The following is a 22,346-nucleotide window of genomic DNA, read 5'->3' on the forward strand; positions in this document are numbered from 1 at the left end:
GTGCAAGCGAGTTTTACCCGGCATCTTCAACAGAGTAACTGGCTATTTATTTTTACTTACTGCCAAAAATTCGGCTTATTTCCACCATTTTTCTTCTACTGGTGGACATCGGGTAAAAATGTTAATTGCGGATTAGGGATAGTGGGGGACAATGGGAATATTAGGAGAAAATTCTGTTATTATCATCATCATCCACTGCTGAACAATAAGCCTCCCAAATTAGCCTCCTAAATTTTGTTAACATTAACATAAAACAAAATCCGCTTCCTCTCTCCTTTTGCATCCCATCATCTCCCATGCCAGAACACGTCCTCGGCAGAAGTAATCAGTGTCGGTGCCACTTCATCGGCGCGGGAACTCCTGGCGAAATTAAAAACCACCCCCGTTTGCATTCCATTAGCGACGCCCAAATTAAAATTTGAACTATTGTCTCCCGTAACAATGATCTTGCGACGCTCTTTGGGAACTATTCGAGGAAATTGTGGAAGTTTACGGTTGGTGGAGGCTGGTTTTAGAGGTCTCGTTTGATGTAATTTAGGTGCTGAAGAAATAAATGATAGTTCTTCAGAGAATAGAACATTAGTAGGTAGAGGTTAAAGTTATTTTTTTAAATTAATTATTCTTAACTAGCGGACGCGAAACTTTTGTCAAAAGGGCATGAGTTAAGCAGTTTTAGCATGAAGGAGTGACAAGCCTCACTTCAATGCCACTGAGGGGAAATCTTATTACCTAATTGTGTACGTATTTCCATAATATTATTTTTGCCCTGGCTAGACTAGCCAACAGTCGAAAGAATTATACATGACGTATCACAGAATTTAACCCTTGATCCCCTGATCACTTGTCCGTAATAAAGCTCTGCTTAGTTGAGTCCAGGTAATAATAATATGTGCTTGTATCTTACTGTAAATTTTAATCGAACATTTCCTCTTGTCCCCAGGCTACTTCGGCAAGTACTTGAACAAGTACAACGGGTCCTACATCCCCCCCGGCTGGCGCGAGTGGGGAGGGCTCATCATGAACTCCAAGTACTACAACTACAGCATCAACATGAATGGGAAGCGGATTAAGCATGGCGATGACTATCATAGAGTAAGTATTTTTAAATTAAAGTTCTTGCAACTTACGAAGGCGAGTGAGCTTTACTTGTGTGTGTACGTGTACATGCACATAACGATAGTGTAATGTTTATCAAAACTTTTGAAAAAACGAACAGTAGCGAGCCACCACACATGTAAAGCTCACTCGCCTTCGTGAATTGCAATAACTATTTTAATATCCCAGTGCCTGGTAACCCCTCAAGAAAGCTAATAATGTGCTTATGCTAATAGTGGTTTCTCACCACAATTGGATCGAACCAGTGTTCATAGAAGCTGGAATTGGCAGTCTGATGCCGACACTGTTAGGTTATTGTTAGATTTTTAAGGCGAAAAATAGTAACACGTAGTGCTAGGGTACCCCCTGCCACTTTTTTAGTACCTAGCTAAGTAAAAAGAAAGTTTCACTATCTATAATGTATAAAAATAAATTTTCTCACAGGACTACTACCCAGATCTGATAGCCAACGACTCCATCGCCTTCCTCCGGGCATCGAAGAGGCGATTCGCAAGGAAACCGGTGCTGCTGGTGATGTCCTTCCCAGCTCCTCACGGGCCTGAGGACTCTGCTCCTCAGTACTCTCATCTGTTCTTCAACGTCACCACCCATCAGTGAGTACCAGGATAATTAGCCTTATTAGTTATTACCCCATGAGTGTCGCTATAAATGTAAAGTTCGTTTGAAGACCTTCAGGCATGAGCGGTAAGGTTTAAAAAATAAAACCTTACAACAACTTCCAAAAATTCAATAGAATTTTCGTAGTAGGCAAGAAATCCATTCCATATTTGTAGCTTTCGTAGCATTGCCTTTTTCTTAAAACTAAACTAAATGTATGTTGTGTTTGATAACAAAAGGTTTTTTTTTTTAAGTTTGTGTTAGCAAAATATCATAAGTATAAAACCTAAACAACAACCGATGGGAGCCGAAATTACAATAGATAAGAATCGTTGAAAATAGCTGATCAACATTTAACTGAATTGACTACTCACATAAGTAGCTTAACATTATTTGTGGACTAGATGTCTATCGATGCTAACAAAGATGCCTACTTAGTCTAGAATATTATGGTGGCTACAAGCTTTAATAGACTATTGTATTGTACAGTTAATCCATATCAAACTGAAAACTGTGACTTTTATACAGTTGAAATAGGGGCTATATTGCAACAAAAATGTACTGCCTGAAGTGCTACTCACTGTACATTAAACAAACTGGTAAGCAGATAGGTACCTTACTATCATCTTGTTACAGCTTTGAATTTGAAAGTTAGGTATTCAAATCCATTGTGCGCTTCAAGATAACCAAACAGTAGTCATTGTAACATTTTATCGCGATACAATTCAAAAGCTTGTCTGTAATTTGGATAATGATTTCGTGGAAGCCAGACATTTTAACGTTTTGTCCGCGAATTTGTTTGTGTGTAAATTTCCTTTATATCAACACATTGATATAAAGGAAATTTACAAAATTCCAAAAATACAGTTAGAACTAAGTAGGTCTTAAAACACACAAGGGGTATTTAAATTTTTTTCGACTTGAAAAACGTGCTTTTGCAATATTGACATAGATTTTTCATAATAATCTACCTAAGCAAAAACCGAAAAATAAAATCAAAGCCAATTAGTTAACAAACATCGCAATTACATTCTTCAGTGTTCAATTCAATATAAATCAACAACAGAACTCATCTAAGACAAGGTCCTTCATTAGAAGTCAAGTACGTAAGTACCTACTATAAAAGTACCTACCGACGATAGGTACGATTTGCCTCCCTTAAAGGTCAATCCCTCAATCAATAAGGCTCCTTCGGCTATATTGCGGCCTAAAGGTAAACTGGGGAATTTGCTTGTTTGACGAACACAAACTCGTTTATTGACTGTGCCCCGGATACCGAAAACTTTTTGTTGAATGAAACACAACTTTGATTGAAACAAAAAACGGGGACACGGGTACCAATGGCACCATGGAGTTTTTTGATTTTCAACATTTGAAGACTACTACGTAATTTAGAAGCGTCATAATTTTACGACATTTGTGAAATAATGCGAACGTTGGACACCAAAGACAAAAACCTAGTTTTTAACTCAGTTTATTATCGAGGTAGTTATAAGGACTGCATTTTTCTTGGAGTCACTAATTTATTTTCTTTCGTTTAAATAAAAAAATATATTTTCCTGAGCGACACCAGATGATAAAGATTGCCAAATCCAAAATTATAGCCGTTAACATCTCAATCGCTCAATACATATTATTATTATTATGTCCTCTCCCACACCATTCGCTGAATAAACAAACGAGGCTGATCCCCAACTAGGGGTCAGTATTAGGTACCTATAAGCAGTTTAAAATGGCAGGGTAAAGTTAAAATTCAGATATGATATCGAATGTATCGCCTTTGTATGAATAATATGAATTGTGGAATGGAATTTTCAAAACTATTATATCCCCACCATTGATTCAACTTCTGTATACCCAGGATCTGCAGCATGGCCTGCAATAATACCTGTGTGGAGTAGTAACATGTTTTAATAAATTGTAAAAATCATAGCTTTAACCAAGACTTCTTTCTGTACATTACTTATTCGAGAAACTGTTCAGAATACAGAATTATGTACAGGGAGTGTCATAAACAGCGCTGGCGTGCGCCGTTTAAATCACTGGTTGCCAAATAAACACTGAAAATGTCTTAATTTTATCAGTCTCAATAAACTATGTAGGTATCTCTATATGCATGCTTGTCTATAAAGCCTTTGCGACAAATGATAATTGAACAAATAGGTAGGTACAACAGGTATATCTTGGAAAAACCTTCATACACTTGCTCAGACCAGCTTTTCTTTTACCGCCACGGCAGACAGGCCAAGTTATCGTGTGAAGCAAAAAGTAACCGGACAAGTATATGCATGCTCATGAAACATAAATCGGCAACGTGTGTCGAGATGGGAGAAAAATTATTCGGGGCACCGCAAGAGCACCTGAAATTTTAGAGAGCACGAAAAACAAGGTCGCGCTTTCGGGTGCCGTATCCGTAATTCCCTTTGAATATTCTTTGCTCGTTAATTCGAGCGTCATTATGAACTTTGCTATTCTGATATCAGGGCAGTAAGTTAGTAATTAAGACGTGAAGTGCGGTTTTAATTAATAGGGGTAAATCTGAGGCAGGTGTTGACAACATTGAAAGGGAAACGGGGAAAGTGAAATAGGTGTTGACATTACACTTGGTAGTAAAAAGTCGAGTTATTACAAGACATGATGAAAATATTGTCGTCATTTATCTATAGATTCATACACATACTCACTCACAGATTGGGTATTAAATACAAATAGTCTGAAACTAACTTATTCACCAATACCATAATTTGCCAAATCAAGCCATCTATCATAGGTACACAACACACTAATACTTTAGAAGGCTCTCGGCTCATGGCTTGCTATCTCGCGGCCAACGTTCGAATGCCTCATAGGAATATATTTTTGTTATCCCGTACGACTCCCCGCGTTCCTCAGGTGTAATTTGATGTATACTTATTAAGGCTTATTTGAGGATAGAGAAGACATAAAGACAATCTACAGATAAAGTTAGAGTATACTATAAGTTGAAACTAAGATGAATATAGAGGTATACTTTAATAAAACCTTATTCAAAAAGTAAACGTTAAACGTATTAACGAAGCAACGTGTAACGGCAGGTTTCAGGCCATAAACAAAGTTTATGTTGAAAAAGTTTGCATCGTAACGTGCGGATCCCAAAAGCCGGTCAGCTCCTAAATACTTAAGCAGGACCAAGATGGCGGCCCTCGCGAAAATGCCGCAGCAATTAATGTTTTCTGAAATATTCACCGAAGGGACTTCGAGTTGTTATTAGTGCTTTTCAACCAGCTGAATGGGACGGGAATTGGGATTCTAAGAAACTTGGCTCTCATTCTCTCATACTCGTATAAGTAGGTACGAGATTTTACTCTTATGTGGACAGTTAAATTGGTCGATACAAGGCAATTTTTTATTACGTCATGGCACCAAGGAATAGTTTACTTAGGAAAACGAGGTCCTACGCCTTTAAAGAATGTTACTCGTAGTTTCATTAATGATTCGACTTGGTCAATGGTCGATGACCGTCTAAGTGGAGTACAAAGTAGAAGCTGAACCTTTAGAAAATCTATGTTATGGTATTTCTAAAGACTGAGTATTTTTCATTTTATTAATAAAATATAATTGTTACAAAAACTCGAACATTTGCCTGATGACATTAATCAAGTTTCTAATTAAGCTCGTTTATTATTAGTATCATAATTTATTATTTTAATTTTGACATTCATTTATTGACGTTGCAAGATCTATTTAAACCCGCTTCGATGAAATACTAACCATATTGTGTCTCATAAGTACAACGACAGCACATCATCATGTTCTTTTTGTTGCAAAATAGGCTCTATTAAAACACATTAATTGATTACTGCAGTTTGCGGGCGTTGGTAATGATTGCAATTGAAATGACATTCGATTCGATTCTCCAAATTAATTTATAGGCTTTTATTAAAAGGCTATTCAAAGCATTGCAGTAACGATAATTGACAACAGATTTCAATTTGCCAGTTATTATTCCTGCAGCTGAATTCAAAATTGAATCTACGAGTATTTTGGTAATAGGTACACAAACATGCTAAATCAGCATGATTTGTTTGTCATTTGACATTAGTTTAACTTATGTAGTTTATATTAGTCTGACACTAGGGTTGTGACAACCCGAGAAAACCTATTCGACAAAATATTTTTTAGAATTCACTTACGTACCTATTTTTTATCACTTATTTAACAGGTCAAAATGCTTTGCTCACTTCGCCTCAGTCGAAAGACAGCTTTTAAGCTCCGCGTGAGAAAGATCGCACATTTACTTATAAAAACTTGTTCTATCCTTAGAAGTTAAAATGCATAGTAAAACCACATAATTCCATATCACGGCCGTCATCAATATCACATTATTTAATTAAAAATACATAGAAAATTGTACTTCTAATTGCTTCACGTAATCAAATGATTTAGAACCGGACGATCGATAATGCGCTGTTTCCTTCCAATTACCTTTAATAAGCATGTTAAATGTATTAAAATTAACGCTAAATGATACTTCGTCTAGACCGAGATGATTGCTTAATTTTGCATCCCAACTAATATTATAAATGCGAAAGTAACTCTGTCTGTCTGTCTGTTACGCTTTCCCGCTTAAACCTCGCAACCGATTTTGATGAAATTGACATAGAGATAGTTTGAGTCCCGGGAAAGAACATAGGATAGTTTTTATCCCGGTTTTTTAAACAGGGACGCGCGCGATAAAGTTTTTCTGTGACAGACAAAATTCCACGCGGGCGAAGCCGCGGGCGGAAAGCTAGTTGATAATAATTTCTTCTCGGTTAAACAGACTGCGTAATTGGTAACTGATTTATACTTAGCTTTATTTATTTTTGCATTAGCCTTAAGCTGTGTAGAAAATTGACAAAAATACTTTATTCATTAGTGACTTGCCAAATTACTTAATAATCACACGTCCATAAGAAACTTCACACTTTAAAGAAAACCGCTACCAACCGGGCAACATGGAAAGCGTTGGGGGAGGCCTATGTTCAGCAGTGGACGTCCTATGGCTGCGATGATGATGATGATGATGATGATAAAGATAACAGTTCAGTAAAAGCTCTAGCAACATCCTTTGTCATTTCTTATTTTAGTTACTTAATCTACTTGTAAAAAAAAAACTACTGTAAAAATATTATCTTACTTATTTGTAATATGTGTAAAGTATGGAGCCTACAAGTTTGCTCGTATACATTGGCGAGAAGCTACCAGCACTCTCTAAAATATACATTAACTTGTCTGCATATACAGGGTATCCCAGAATGGGTGAATCAAACTGATAGGGGAGGTAGCTCTACCAATGTACTATCCCTAAAAAATATGAAAAAAAAAATTTGAGTTCGGATTTTTTTTTAAAGTGCTCTAGACTCGATCCTGTATGTATAAATTGTATTACCTTACAAAAACCAAACTCCGGTACTTGTAACAAAACATTTACCTACGCGTTCTTTCGATTAATAAATCATATTAATTAGGGTATTTAAACTTTTAAATTACTTTATATAAATACTACTTATTAACTGTGCCCGTAACATAATTGTACGCGTGGACCGCTAGCTTTAGACATGTTAAATTAAATTGCTAAAAATAAAAACTACCTACCAAGTCAATGCATTGATAACGCTCTTTTAGTTTCCCATTAAAATCGTTATCGCATTTACCTGAACTAGTGTTGTTTTGTTTTAATCGATGCAGTTTCGCGTTGACCTTCTCGATTTAAATAATCGGAATACCTACACACGAGTTTGTGATCCCCTACGGAGCGGATCCTTAGCACATAAATATCGTTCGGCGGACAGGGCGGCATAATTGTCGGCACATGAAAGTCGCTCACAGGGCTGTCAACGATATTGCATTCATTTATTAAGCTTTTAAGTTCGTATTACAAAAAATGTAAACTTGATTCAATTTCAGCCATTTCTCTGGCTCTTTGACTGGTCTAAATACAGAAATGTAACCAATCAATAGCCTTAATTTATGATTTAAATTGAATCGAGCTTTGATCATCGACCTATTTTGAAGCCAACCATGGTTTTGTTTGTTGTATTTACCTAATTGTATATCGTTTCTTGACCGTCATACTTTGTCTCTGTAAATTCTGTAACACTTGTATTATTTTAACTGTATTGAACATCAGCATTTATCAGTCAATCACTGATCATTCAGTTTTATGCGGTAACATAAATTTGCATGATGTTTTGTGTAAAGATTATGCAAAATCGTAATGTAGATTCATCAGGTACATACACTGTGTAACACGGGTGATTTTGCAATTTTATTGCAGTCTGATGTGCTTGTTGTCTGTACTTTTATGGGTGGCAACCCTAAACATGTCTCATCGGAGAACCGATCGTGAATTCGTGAGTCGGAGCTTGTAACTTAATTCCAGGCATCAAAAATATTTAAGGTTGATGACCCTGCGCTAATCCCTCATACGAATAAACGACAGTCGTTTAATGTAGTATATTTAATTATACTGTTTGATATACACACGCGCCTTAATGAGTCGGCCATACTGTCGCCGACTCATTTAATTCCTATTGTTATTGGTGATTGAATTAAGCTGGTTTATAAAGCTAAGGTTAGGACTTAAGTATTCAGTAAGGGCCGAGAAGACACGAGTAAAAACCAAACTTTATTTATTAGGATACTTGGATGTTGACAGTTTATTCTTACACAATCACCAGTTTAATAGACATATTCCAGTGATGGAGCACACCTAGAGCTTAGAAAATATGGCCAATCCTAAAAGATTGTCTAACGGTAATCTATCCTGAAATCAGTCAAACACATTATTATATCCCAAACAAAAAAAAAAACAAACAACGATGAATTTCTTTCTTTTCGCGTTCGCCCTAAATACAATATTGATTACGATACCCTACCGATGCAGCCCCACAAAATAACGTCTCGGTTTCATACCGCGATTATGCAAGTATGGAGATCACCTACATCCATTATTCCCTGCCGCGACAAGGCGGCGCCGGGAATCGAACCCGGGACCGCTTTAATATTCAGCCATCGGCGTATTGTGTGGTCGCTTTCCGATAACCTGCCACGGCGGTCTGTAGGAACACTATAAATAACAAATTTTGCAGGAAGTTCTTTTTTGTATCGTTAAAACAAAAAGTTAATCCACTCGGGCAACTTTTTGGCACAAAATGGAAAAAAGAAGTTAAATTGATGACGATGTAGGACTAAATAAAGAGAAGGAAGCAAAAATAAGTCACTTTGTATTGAGACTATTGAACTAAGTATATTGCTAAAATCACTTTACCCAGCTTTTAGTTTGTAGTTTATGTAGATAACTAAGTAATTACTGATTTTAACAGTTGGTCTACAGTTTATTTGTCTATTTTGAATAAAAGACTGTTTTATTTTTGTGAATAGATTAATGTGTGATAAAAAAAATGAATTTTCTTTATCTAACCAAACTTATTTTGAGACCGCTAAACTCCTTGACCTTAATATGACTGGCCACTAAGAAACTGTTTTTTATTCATCGACTAATTTCGATCCTCAATTGTTTCATTTACTTTTCAACGATTTTTTTTACGACGACGCGACGTTACATTAGTTTTATTGTAGGTATTTAGGAGGTACGAAATCACAGATTCACTACTCTTCTGTCTTACAAATTTTAAAAGGCATTGCCACACTGGCCGCGAGTCGGCCCAGCAGTCAGGCATCGTGTACATTCTGTACAAGTGTACATGTATCTGACATTAATTGGACGTCTGTATCAAATGCCTTAATTAGTTTTACTTTTTAACGGGCCACGTTTCCAAAAAAAGAAAATGTTGCATACACATTCGCGAAATTAAAATGTAATGATGATATGGCTTATTCAGGCAGGGCTCAACGAAGTAGGTCTGACTGCATGATGAGTTAGCTTATTTTAACAAAATGCGTAGATTTTTTATTTTATCACATAACTAAATGTAGGAATCAAAATTTCTTGTTTTCGCTAGCGTCTCCGCTTGCCTAGATTTACCTTTCGTTAAAAGATAACCGGTTAACATGATATTTTTTGAAGAGTGGAATATTATAATAATGGTGCAAATTGTGGAATCCGATCAGTTTCCTCCAGACGCAAATAATATCTTTGACAAATTAATAACATACCTACCTAGTACCTATTCCTTAATTTGTCAAACGTTATCAGTTACTTAACCACAGCTTAAAAGACTAGGTAGTGGTGAGGTGGTATACAGTTTGATGCATCTGAATTAAGATAAATTAAATCGCGGGAAAAACCTGGATGGGAGTGTAGGACCGGTCGTTGTGGAATTCCTTGGGGAAGCCTTTGTCTAGCAGTAGACGTCATTTGGCTGAAACGAACTCTTGATGGCTATTTGCATATTATTTATTTGTCTATTTACCTTGTCCACAGCACCCCAACTTATGACATGGCCCCGAACCCCGACAAGCAGTGGATCCTGCGGGTCACGGAGAAGATGAAGCCGATCCACCGTCAGTTCACCGATCTGCTCATGACGAAACGCCTTCAAACGCTGCAGAGCGTCGATATGGTGAGTACATAATGCGTGTAGTGGAGATACCTACATACGATACTCTTTAATGGACACCACACAAAAGAAATGCAAAATTGTAACGGCACAATTTAGGCTGACTTATCGCTAGTTAGAGGTGACAAGCAATGGTTAAACTACTGTGGCAGACCCACTCCTTGCCCAAGCTTTATGTGCTTAGTTCCTCATGTGATATGGTTTTCCATAAGTTAAATAAGCGTGTTAAAAGGGTTTCTTGATCTGCTGCAAGGTGTGGAGCAGATCTGTCATGTTTAAAACTTTTGAAGTGGTCCGACTTTGACACTATAAAATGTAAGATCAAGACAGTGTTGTGTACCTACCTACTTAAATCAGACGTTGCATCAGTTTTTAACGGTAAAAATATTTCAATAAGTTCATCCAAAGTGAGTTCTAAGAAATTAACTACCGGTCCTGTCCTGGAGACTACCTACCGTGCAAAATCATTGAAAGTAACTGTTTTGTTTTATTGAGAAGCACTTTTTTCTTCGCTGGAATAACTAAGTTTAAATATTCATGAGTTTTTTGAAGACATTAACTAAAATGAAGCTGTATTATGGGCAGTATATTCCGAACAGGAAGATGAGAAAGCAACCTAAGATTTCCTATAATATTTTGATGATTATTAGTCCTTAACATAGGTATGTAACGTTACACTTCATGTAGCATCATTAACTAACATTTTAGACGATGTATTAGACATCGATGAAATCGTTCGTCGAATTTCGTACTAATCGTAAAATCTTCTTTCTTCTTTTTCAATGTGATACACGGTTTAATTTCAGGCTGTAGAACGAGTGTACCAGGAGCTCAAAGCTCTTGGAGAGCTGGATAACACGTACTTGGTGTACACGTCAGACCATGGCTACCACTTGGGCCAGTTCGGGCTGGTGAAGGGCAAGAGCTTCCCGTTCGAGTTCGACATCAGGGTGCCGTTCTTGGTGCGAGGGCCTGGCGTGGAACCGGGAACTGTGTAAGTACTATTCTTATATCGAATAGAGGAACTTTCCTATAACATTTTTGAAATTCTCAAATTCAGGACTAATTAATTATTAATTTTCTAAACATTTGATAGTAAAATGTTTTCCATATCACTACTCTATCACTATTAAATTTAATATTTTTACTGCCTTTTATTAGCTTTAGCTTTCATTACTGTCTTCTATCAATAATATTAATTTGAATTCTATTTTATTTTATGCGCACGAACCGGGGTACAAATAATATGAATGTAACTTTGCTAGTTTTGAATAACTTTAAGCCTAGCTTAGGTCACGGAGCAGTTTGATCATTAAGCTATTTTCTTCGGAAAGTTTTAAACTGATAATTTCTCGTAGCTCTCTTCCAGAGGTTTAATTTTTACTACACAAGTCACTTTATGGTTCTTGTACACGAAAAACTTTTTCACTGAAACATACTTATTTATATCGATGCTGTGTTGCTCGCTTATCCAATAGGGTTGGCAAAAAATATTGCCTATACAAAATTTTCATAAGGGTCATCGCGACTGTTTAATAAAGGTCGCCACTCGCCATATTCAACGCCTCACTCGATCACTCCTCTGTCCAGTGATTATAAACTATCACTGTTTATTTCAGGGTGGACGACATAGTTTTGAACATCGATCTAGCGCCTACTTTCCTCGACATGGGTGGCGTGGAGCCCCCAGCTCACATGGACGGCCGGTCGCTGCTGCCGCTGCTGCAGCCGCGGCGCAGACGCATGGCAACCGCGCACTGGCCAGACACATTCCTAGTTGAAAGGTATTTATTATGATAAAAAAAACAATTGAATATGCTACGTCATTACGCAACGCCTTACGGTGTCACACTGGCTTAAAGGATAAAGTTATTCAATAACTCTATACTCATTTTTTTTAAAGTGGCACGTTGATACATAAAGGTTTGTCATCTTTGATCTAGAATCTATGTATCTAGATTGTAGATAATTATAGCCNCATCTGTGAGCTGAGTGTGAGTTTAATAAATGTATGAAAATTTTAGTTTTTAAACGTTTCCCGCTTGGGGCGCTGTCCGCACAATGCGTCATACATTTAATGTCATTTTTTGACGCGCTCACTAGTAAGCACGTTTGATGTAAACTTGCACTAGCCACATAACCTACCCTGTCCCCGCAGGGTAGGTATGCGATTCAACGCATTTTTTCCCCGTAAAAAAAAAAAAGGCCCTGTGTAGTAGCAGGAGCTATTATGCAACAAAATATACCTACAGGCTGATGTGCTATTGACTGTAAGTATGAAAATACATGAGTATCTTCTCATTCAACAAGTCACCCTGTATATTGCAGTCTGTAGCTGGTAAGAACTAGCTCCTGACACTCTCCTTGCTTAAAATCCGTGGCTCACCCCTATTCCATAATCTGAGATGCGAATAAGAGAGAGAGGCCGCTATATGGTCTGCATTGAATCGCTGAAGCTATATCGTCTTATGGCCAACGCCAACGACATATCTCTTATCCGTCTACAATGAAATTTGTACTTTAAGACGTCGTTTTAAAGTTTGTCTTTGAGCGTGATGGGAGTGGATAAACACTTTTTGGTTAGAAAGGTTTTAGTGTTGTGTGGGTAAAGGTTAAAGGAAGTTTTTCTCTTTGGATCAGAAATGTATCAGGTAATAGGGTGTGCGTTACATGAGTATTTCAATAATAATGAAATTTGTTTACAAATTAAACCGTAAAGATAAGAGTTTGTTAAAAAAAGCAGATTATAGATAAGATTCGGAAATATATACTCATTTCTTTCCATAGCACTCGTAAGTACAATCGTTAAAATAATTAGAATATTTTTTTTTAAATAATCTAGTACTGTGTTACCTAAGCTACAAAATTATATGAGCCATTATCCAGCGATTTTGATTGTGTAAGACATTCAGTAACAGACTGAAACTTTACGTGGATAAACCAGTGGGCAGCAGCTACTCAAATAAAGGTCAAATTAACTAAATATAGTAGTGGTAAGTATAATGTGCATTTAGAAAATTAATCTGTAAATCCTAAATGCTAAATAAAGCGTAGAAACAAAAGAAAACTTATAAAAACGTTCGCTGTGTGGCGGCGCGGTGAAATTAAAAGGAGTAAGTACTGCATTACACAAAAGAAGCGTGATTACACGTCACAAGTAAGGAACCTTTTGTTTCCCTGCTTGTGTTTTTGAAATGTAGAAAAATAGGTGCACAATAAAGTACCTAAGTAACTGGAGAAAATTGAGAAAAAGTAAAGTACGCTACACACTATGCTCCATATGCCCGAAACGTTAAGACGTATCAAAAACATTAAATTCATAAAACTCCATTCTGTTCTTTATTTTATTTTCATTAGAACCTATGACGTCACTTACTTAATTGACAACTCAAGCAAAGCAAGAAAGTGACCAATTCAATAGTTTTTAATAACTATTCTTATCTGGGGGCACGGCAGTGCCCCCACCAAGTCGAGCAAAAAAGCGGCACGGCCGTACCATCCTTTTCTCGAAGCAATTCAGGCCATTTTCGACCGCCTGTAACTTCGTTGTGGATAAAACTAGAAGGCTGAATTTTCATTAACTATGCAGGCATTGTAAAGACACGGTATATTTAAAATTTCATTCAATTTGAACCAGTAGTTTAAGAATTATAACGGGTCAAAGTTACTTAATTTTGTCACTCACTGACTCACTGACTCACTGACTCACCGATCATCAAAACTCTAAGGCACTTCTAGCAGACCTAGAAGCTTCAAATTTGGAATATAAGTAGTGTTTGGTGTATGAATCAAGGAAAAACTAAAATATTTGGGGGCACGGTAGCGCAACCGCCAAGTCGAGTAAAATTTTTCAATTTCGGTCCAGTTTTCTAGATACATAACTGCTGTCTACAAAATACAAAAAGAAATGAGATCCCATCAAAANAGCCACTTTTCTTTCACGACTATAAAAAGATTTTAGCAATTTCATTCACAAAATCAATTGCGCACATTTAAAATAAAGTTTGTTTACACTTTGACAGCAATAGACTGACATGCAAGGTGACATGTCAATGAAGTTTTCAGTTATAGCCTGACCAGGAACATAAAAACCCTCGCCATGTTGCGGAAAACTAATGGAACTAATTTCTTTTAATGGCAACAGTAACTGAAAACTTCATTGTCATGTCACCTTGCATGTCAGTCTATTGCTGTCAAAGTGTAAACAAACTTTATTTTAAATGTGCGCAATTGATTTTGTGAATTAAATTGCTAAAATCTTTTTATAGTCGTGAAAGAAAAGTGGTTCACAATGTGTTAAAGTATTTGTCGAAGAGAAATACTAAGGGTTTGGACAATATTTTTATTGAATAATGTTTTCGACAAAGGTTGTCAAATTGACTGACATGTTTATCGTATAGTACAGTCCACTATGAAAATTAGCTGTGGTTTGTTTCAACTACCTATTTTAAAGTTTTTTGTCACTTTCTAAGTGTTGAATTTTATGGAATTGGGAAAGAAGTACCGAGTTTGAAGCGTTCATGAGCAGGCATTGCAGTTGAATATTCAAGTTCTGAATTTGAATATTGATGAATAATAAAATAAATCCTACTAACTCGATTGATGGTTTCATTTAACTTATTTAAACCAGGTTACCTATAATAATATATTTTCGTTAATTTATGAAAATATCAAATTAGCCCGTAATCCTGAATCCTGATACATAAAGTTAGCCTATTAATTTAACACAGGTACGACTGTACTCAGTGTTGCACTATCAAATGCAATTGACGCGCCTCTTTGCCAAGGTTTTTATGTTCCTGGTCAGGCTATACTGTTGCCATTAAAAGAAATTAGTACCATTAATTTTCCGCAACATGGCGAGGGTTTTTATGTTCCTGGTCAGGCTATAAATAAGCGTAGGTAGTAGGTGGTAGGTATTCATCTAAGAATTTAATGAATCGGAATGTAAGGTCAAACCAGAGAATTGTCAAACAAGTCTCAAGTTCTCAACCATAATATGCAAGATTGAACTCATAAATTTACTACAGTTTTCGCTTACAAACTGATGTCAATTTTTTGTGATTTCAGCTCAGGGAGACGCGAGACTCAGGCGCATTTGCTAGCATCAAAATACAGCCGGCTAATGAATGAACGAGCGAGCACTCCCCAGCCAAACGATGTGTCTTCGGAGAGTGATTTCGACGAAGAATTCGACGATGACGATTTTCTGGAGCCAGATGACGACGAAGAGGATGATGATGATGAGGTACGGACAATAATTTGACGATAAAAATCCAAATACATAGATGTGAATTAAATACATAGATATAAAAAAATTAAATTGTGACTAATGATAACATTTTCGTTTAGGAAAGTTCTGAATCGCAAAATGTGGAGGCAAAATCATCTGTGGAACCGTTGATCAGCAATGAAAGTCACAATCCAGTACTAGAAGCCAAATTCGAAAAAGCTTTGGAGGAAGCCAGTACCAACGGACAGTCGGATTTCTTAAATCCAGAAGGTACGTGTAACTTTCAAAGTCTTGTCTTGTAACTTTTATCTGTCTGATAAATGGAAACTAGAAGTCTAAAATAACTTTTCAGAAGGAGCAGATTCCTCATTTTTGAATGGCAAAGCAGCTCGTTTGGCAGCAGAATGTTCGAAAGCTGAACTTCGAGCGCCATGTTCCGCAGGCAGAAAGTGGAAGTGTGTCTTGGTAAATGGAAGATGGAGGCGACACAAGTGCAAGTACGAGGTAAGGTTTAATAAAATACTTGTTAACTTGTGTATCAAAGTTAGTTTAGGAAGAAATAAAATTAATAAAATATTATTAATTTTAGTCTGAAATAAGCACCACTACCCCTAAGATGAGTACGAAAAAGTGCGCCTGCTTCACTCCCAGTGGTCTGGTTTACACCAGACTTGAAACCGACGGCACTATAGCAAGACGTCCCAATGATACTTTGAAGGAAACTAATGGATCCAGAAGCCGCCGATCTATTGACAATGAAGTTTATGAACCTAACACTGTTGATAGCATTCTCGAAGAAAACCCAAGCATTGGACATTTAAGTTTCAGAAACGAGCCTATCGACGAAGACGCGAATAATAGCTTCCAAGAGAGCATCGATCAACTTATAAAAGAAACTGAAGCCTTTTTAAAAGCTTACGAAAATACCAAAGAAAATATAGAACATAAGAGGACAAAACGAAGGGCTCAGCATTGGACTCATAACAATAAAAATAAACACAAAAATGATGCCATTGTAAATAGTAATGAATCGTCTTTAGAGTGTAAGATTGAAAAGGATGGAACAGTAAACTGTTCACAAGTTATTTATAATGATTTGAAAGCATGGCACACTAATAGGCTTAGTTTGGAAGACCAAATAAGACAGTTAAGAACTAAACTCGAGGATTTAAAGGAAATAAAGCGACATTTGAAAACTGCAAAGCCTTTAGAATCTCAAAATGTACATTCGCATCTTGTAAATAACCATCTGCATAACAAAACAGCTACTCACGACCATAACAGTTCAAAGGAACATTTAAGGAAGAACCGATTACACAGACTCAGATTCAAACCTAAGGGCAATAACACATCTTTCGACAAAAAGTTTAGACAGTCTAACGAATACATAATGCCTACTGTGAACGCTAATACCAAAGACGATATTTTCGACATTCAACTTAAAAACGAAACTGTTACTGAAACTCCTGCAGCTAACTTCAATGTTACTGACGAAGGAGTTACGACAACATTCATCGATCCTCTAGATAGGGAATTACCAAAGCCACAGGTAACGACTATCATAATAGAAGGCAACAACTTTTACCAGAATGGATTAAACGTAGACAAGACTACAGTACAAAACGTTGAAACGTCTACTGGTGGAGAGGAAGTAGTATCTGTGGAATTGGAGAGGCAATTTGAAACGTCTAGTACTAAACACGATAGCACAACGGAGCAAGCGATTCCCGTTAACTATTCCGAAAGAGCGCAATACTTCAATTCGGCAATCGACAAGATACTGTCCACAGAAAAGACAGTGGAATTAGATAGCGAAATCACACCTATAAATACTACAGTAGAGACACCAACAACAACTACAAATTCTCCGCGGAAATTAGGACCAACAAGATTCGATGCTTCAGAATATGAACAGAGAAATCCCAATAAGGAGTCATCGAAGAATACGAGTGTCTTTAACAAGCAAGTTGATGTGTTCCAAAGACGGCTTCATCCTTTGTTTATTGAGAACGAGGACAAACATGTTTGTTATTGTGAGGAAAGCAGGTGTGTATTCGATTTCTTCTGGTAAATAAGAAGTTCTAACTTGTGGTTTTTCCATTAATTGGTATTTCATAGGATCTAATGTAAAATTTAATGTTTTCAGGAAAGTCAGAGGTCCTGGTCATAGTTACTTGGAAGCGGCTCAAAAAGCTAGAGAAGAGCGAAGAAAGCTTAAAGAACAAAGGCTTCGCAAAAAAATGAGAAAGGCTAAGAAGAAGGTGCGTAAATACATCAATTTATTATCCACTCATTCTTTCCAGATTCAGTCTTATTTGTAGGATATTGAAAATTCGTTAAAAATGGTTTTCTTTAAAATTTTGCTATTGACTAACGCCTGAACTGTGTGGTATCCAGATTAAATTATTTTAAGGACGTAGCACATATCAACCAGGAAAGGGATCGTAACCGTATCAACTTGAGACGGTCAGTATTATTTGTATGAAACTCCATACTGCAACACACATTTTTCCGCACCGTAACGTAAACGCCTCGCCTTGCGGCTTACAGCGCGCGAAAGGCGATGACAGCTCGCGAAAAGCGATACGGTATTGATCTCTTTCAGAGTTCCGATAAGTCTGCTATGACGTGTTTATTTAAAAAATATTTTACAGGCCGAGTTGGAAAGGCTGTGCGAGTCCGAGCGTATGAATTGCTTCCGACACGACAACGACCACTGGCGCACCGCTCCGCTCTGGACAGCGGGGCCTTTCTGCTTCTGCATGAGCGCATCTAACAATACCTACAACTGCGTGAGAACCATTAATGCGACACACAACCTTCTGTACTGCGAGTTCGTGACTGGACTCGTCACTTACTACAACTTGAGAATTGGTCAGTACCACCATATCTACCCGTTTTACTTGTACTACGTAATTCCGTCCTTAAGAATTTTAGAAAAACATGATAGCTAAACGCGCTGCATCTGCTGATTCAACATTTTTAAAACGAATCACTTTTATGTAGACGCCAAGCTAAATAAGTCAAGTTATGAAATTGTTTAAAGAAAAAAATCTGGCTAGAAGGACCATTATAATTTTTAAGGCTATATTGATATTTCTCGTGTTCTTCTAATGTCTGTTTCTTTATTTACAGATCCTTTCGAAACGCAGAACCGAGTGAAATACTTAACAGCTGCAGAGAAAGATTACTTCCATAATCAACTTCAACAGTTACTTAGCTGCCGGGGACCGTCTTGCCGAAGATTTTCCCATTCAAATCCATTAGGTATGACTAATGAGAATTATGTTATTACGTTTTAAATTAATTGTGAATTATTTCAAACAATAATTTATTTTGTATGTTGTTCAGGTACGAGCAGCGAAGAGAACTTAAGCAGAAGATTTGAGGACGATCACAGATTTCGCGATAGAGGAGATGTTATCGGATATAAAGAAAGGCAAGTGAACAAAATTCATGATAGATTCTGATAATACAGCATCAAGCAAGCATTAAATTTAAAACAACCTGATAAATAGCTGAAGGAAATATGATTTTGTCCTCGGGCATGCCAAAATTTTAACGATTCAAAGAATTTATAGTAATTGTCTATTTGTAAATGCTTTGAATGTTACTAATAGACCTAAGACAAAGTGAGCTGTCACACTGGCGGATTGCAAGCGGTTTCAAAGCGGAAACGCGTCGCGTATTCTCAACGTCTCCGCCTCGAGCTTTCGCCAGACTGTCCGCCGCGGACACGCGGCGTCGCCGCTCCGCTTTGAATACGTTTGTAATCCGCCAGTGTGGCAAGGCCCTAAGACTGAGATGAGTTTCTGTTCTATTAATAGAAGAAATAGTCAGGAAAATACTAATGAAGCGTTTTATCCAAAAATACTATTTCAATGGATATTTTTATTAACAGGGCATGGCGATGGAGTGGATACGGTCGCCGCTACGCCAGAGAGAGGCTTCACAGACGTCGTCACGCTTTAGCGTTCTAGTCTACCCCATAGTATAAATATTGTAAATTCTCAAACAAAGCAGAACTTGCTTGAACCTTTGAAGGCAGAGGGAATAAAGAAAGAATCATATTTTTTACTTTATTACCTTGCCTTAAGGTCCAAAGACATTGAACAACTTGAAATAAAATATGCCTAAAGGGTGGCACCCAAGGTGGCAAGTTCAAAAATATTTGGTTGTATCAAAAAATTTTAGTTTTTATATCTTTGAAACAGAGACATTGACACAACAAATACCTAGTATAACTGAATTTATGAGAATATCGATAAAATAGCACTGAAGCTAAATATAATTATAACTAAGATAATAATTTAAAAGCATCGAATATTGTAGGGCTTCCTATGTATTTCATCTTTCTGCTTTATGGAATAGTTTAAAACTAGTGGGACTTAAAAATAGCTTTGTGTAGGTGGGTACAATCTTTCTGTGCCTATTTTATAGAGAAAAATAAAGAAAAATCTTACTTGTGTAAAAGAAAGGTCACTGCCGAAACTGTGCTTATATTCTACGGGGTAAAGACTATCCTTTTTTGTAAAAATGTTATTCTGTTGGTACAATCTGTTATTATGCTTTTTCGGCCTAATTACTACATGCATTAATTTTATATTCACCTTTTTATACTTGAACCCATTTCAAACCCTTGTATTTTCTGTATTTCATTTTGTTTTATAGTGCCCTGCTATTTCTATATTGTTTCATATTTCAAAAAACAATTATTGTAGGGCTATTTAACTTTAAACTAGCATTTACTACACTTTCTAGCTTTAAATAATTTATTCTTAACTATGTAATTGGAAGAAGTATGTCCTAAGTACAAGCATCATTTTTTATTTGTCTACACATACTTACTTTTGTTATAAAATGCCTTGAATTTCTAATTAGCTGTGTTCATAATAGTGATGCTTTTAAAAAAACAGTATTAGTTATTATGAATTCCATATTTTGATGATTTAAGAGTTTAACTAAGAAGGGCAAAGAGTTAATGTAAAAGAGTAGGTATCACTTTTTAAAAGGATACGATTTGTCTATTATTTAAGGTAAATGAATATTATTTACTGCCTATTATGAATAAGAGTAATCATGGTACCTATCCATTTATATCGCTTATTTCTTGACCAGACTGATGAAGAAATCAGCATGTTTGTAGTTGGCTATTTATCTCGTAGAAATTATTATAAAAGTGATATAAAATGTTGCCATTGTGATGATTGTGTGTACTGGTTGTAATAATAATATTATTTAAAAACTCTTGTTTTATTTCTCCAAAAATACAAAACTTTTAATGATGATTTTAATTTAAATTGTAAGATATTCATCAAGATCATTATCGTCACATAATGAGAATAACGTTTTTGGATCGTTTTGAGTATTTACAGGAGTCTCTACGTCATTTTCTTCATGATCACTATCTTCGGCAAACTTTGCCCATTTAGAGTTTTTATTAATTGCTGGTGGTTTATATTTAATTTTCATCACATTATTTGTTTGGCTAAGAGGTTGTTCTGTCTTGAAAGTACTTTTGTCTGATTCATTATCAAGTTCATTCCATTTAGTATTAAACGGAGTTTCAATTTTTGTCGGAGAGTTATTATTTTTTATTGGTGGTGTAAAGGTTCTTTTCATAACATTACTTTCCTGCATTCTAGAGAAACTTGGACATGGTTCATGTTTTGGTAGTTCGGTGAGCATGTCATTCTCATTTGATTCTACAAGGTCACTAGTGTTAGAACATGTTCTATTATTTTCATTTTTAATACTCCTTTTACCTAATATTTTTCGGCGTTTTTTGGGCATTTCTAAAACCACTTCTGTATGGTTAAGATACATTTTATCATCATTATTTGGTACTTCTAAGTTTTCAGCAGTATTCTCCACAAAATCTGACCATTTACTTTGTTTATTTTGAACTGAGGCAGTAATTTTTGGTGCTATTGTTGTATTATTTTCGTTCTCGCTCTCTTCATCCCCAGTGCTTATACTTTGTGAACTTTTACATTCATCAAGTTCACCCCTAATGCCATTCAATTTCTGTACATGTTTCCTACATTCTAGACCATTTCCAAGTCCGTAATGTCTTTTTATAGATTGTTTTTCACCACACATTTTGCACGCGAATTTATTAGATTTTTTCGTTTGATGCACCTGGAATCCATCCAAAATAGATTTTATCTTGATTCATAAATAATTGAGATTGGATTTTTTGAATTGTGATTATTGAAAATTAAATTATAATCAAAGTAATACATACTTGAAATACCAAGCACTTGTAACATCGTAGCACTTGAAATATTTGCGGCATCTTTATAACCTATCGACAAGAAGTTAATTAATGTAAAAGTATAACAATTATTATTAAAACAGCTCGTAAATAAATACATTTATTTTGATGTGCATGCGTGTGTTAAAAGGTCTAAACTTTATTGTTATTCGTAATCGTATTGTTAATCGCTGTAAGCTGCAATGAAAAACATAGAACTTACCTGCGATTTGTGTTACTTTTACAGTGTAGTTAAATCAGTCAGGCATTTAAGTAAATAACTAGCAAAAAAAATTACATAATATATTGAACACAAAAATAATTAAAAACTTTGAAAAACACCTGCAAAAGTGAACAAACACAAAGTAAACAAACACATGCACCTCAAACGGCTCGAACTTCAACTGTCAATGTCAAATTTGGCTCACGTTCAGAAACTACAGAATTTTACAATTCAAAATAATTTTACTTTTCACTTTTGATTCATTTAGATAACGTTTCAATCAAAGAAGTTGACTCATGCATATTTATTTTTCTTCAAATAATATTAATTACAATACATTTTTATTAATTAAACATTTACTGTTTAATTTTTTTTTTA

At 36.0% G+C, this 22,346-nt stretch overlaps 2 protein-coding genes across 2 annotated transcripts; one reads left to right on the forward strand and one right to left on the reverse strand.

The window, feature by feature from the left end:
* The first annotated feature begins 296 nt into the window (after positions 1-296).
* Sulf1 (Extracellular sulfatase Sulf1) lies at positions 297-20,550 on the forward strand. Its single transcript, XM_028320165.1, has 15 exons — positions 297-321; positions 941-1,092; positions 1,540-1,709; positions 10,121-10,259; positions 11,063-11,250; positions 11,876-12,040; positions 15,327-15,504; positions 15,609-15,759; positions 15,842-15,993; positions 16,079-17,535; positions 17,636-17,750; positions 18,144-18,363; positions 18,625-18,756; positions 18,841-18,928; positions 19,391-20,550. Exons 1-15 carry the CDS (start codon positions 297-299, stop codon positions 19,467-19,469), a joined length of 3,411 nt encoding a protein of 1,136 aa, XP_028175966.1. The 3' UTR covers positions 19,470-20,550.
* A 59-nt stretch (positions 20,551-20,609) lies between these two features.
* LOC114364149 (MRN complex-interacting protein) lies at positions 20,610-22,278 on the reverse strand. The gene is made up of 3 exons (XM_028320160.1): positions 21,969-22,278; positions 21,737-21,796; positions 20,610-21,630 (listed from the first exon to the last, which is right to left on the reverse strand). Exons 2-3 carry the CDS (start codon positions 21,785-21,787, stop codon positions 20,785-20,787), a joined length of 897 nt encoding a protein of 298 aa, XP_028175961.1. The 5' UTR covers positions 21,788-21,796; positions 21,969-22,278; the 3' UTR covers positions 20,610-20,784.
* Between the last annotated feature and the right edge of the window lie 68 nt (positions 22,279-22,346).

The sequence above is a fragment of the Ostrinia furnacalis genome, unplaced genomic scaffold, assembly GCF_004193835.3.
Source record: "Ostrinia furnacalis isolate ACB-3 unplaced genomic scaffold, ASM419383v2 OfSCF7353, whole genome shotgun sequence".
Taxonomy (NCBI): Eukaryota; Metazoa; Arthropoda; class Insecta; order Lepidoptera; family Crambidae; genus Ostrinia; species Ostrinia furnacalis.

Excerpts from the sequence above, each read along its gene's own strand:
- LOC114364149 (XM_028320160.1), bottom strand. The coding sequence starts at position 21,787 with ATGCCGCAAATATTTCAAGTGCTACGATGTTACAAGTGCTTGGTATTT. Across the intron at positions 21,631-21,736 it reads ACAAGTGCTTGGTATTTCAA|GTGCATCAAACGAAAAAATC; the intron begins GTATGTATTACT and ends GATGGATTCCAG.
- Sulf1 (XM_028320165.1), top strand. The coding sequence starts at position 297 with ATGCCAGAACACGTCCTCGGCAGAA. Across the intron at positions 11,251-11,875 it reads GGCGTGGAACCGGGAACTGT|GGTGGACGACATAGTTTTGA; the intron begins GTAAGTACTATT and ends TGTTTATTTCAG. Across the intron at positions 18,757-18,840 it reads TTCCCATTCAAATCCATTAG|GTACGAGCAGCGAAGAGAAC; the intron begins GTATGACTAATG and ends TATGTTGTTCAG.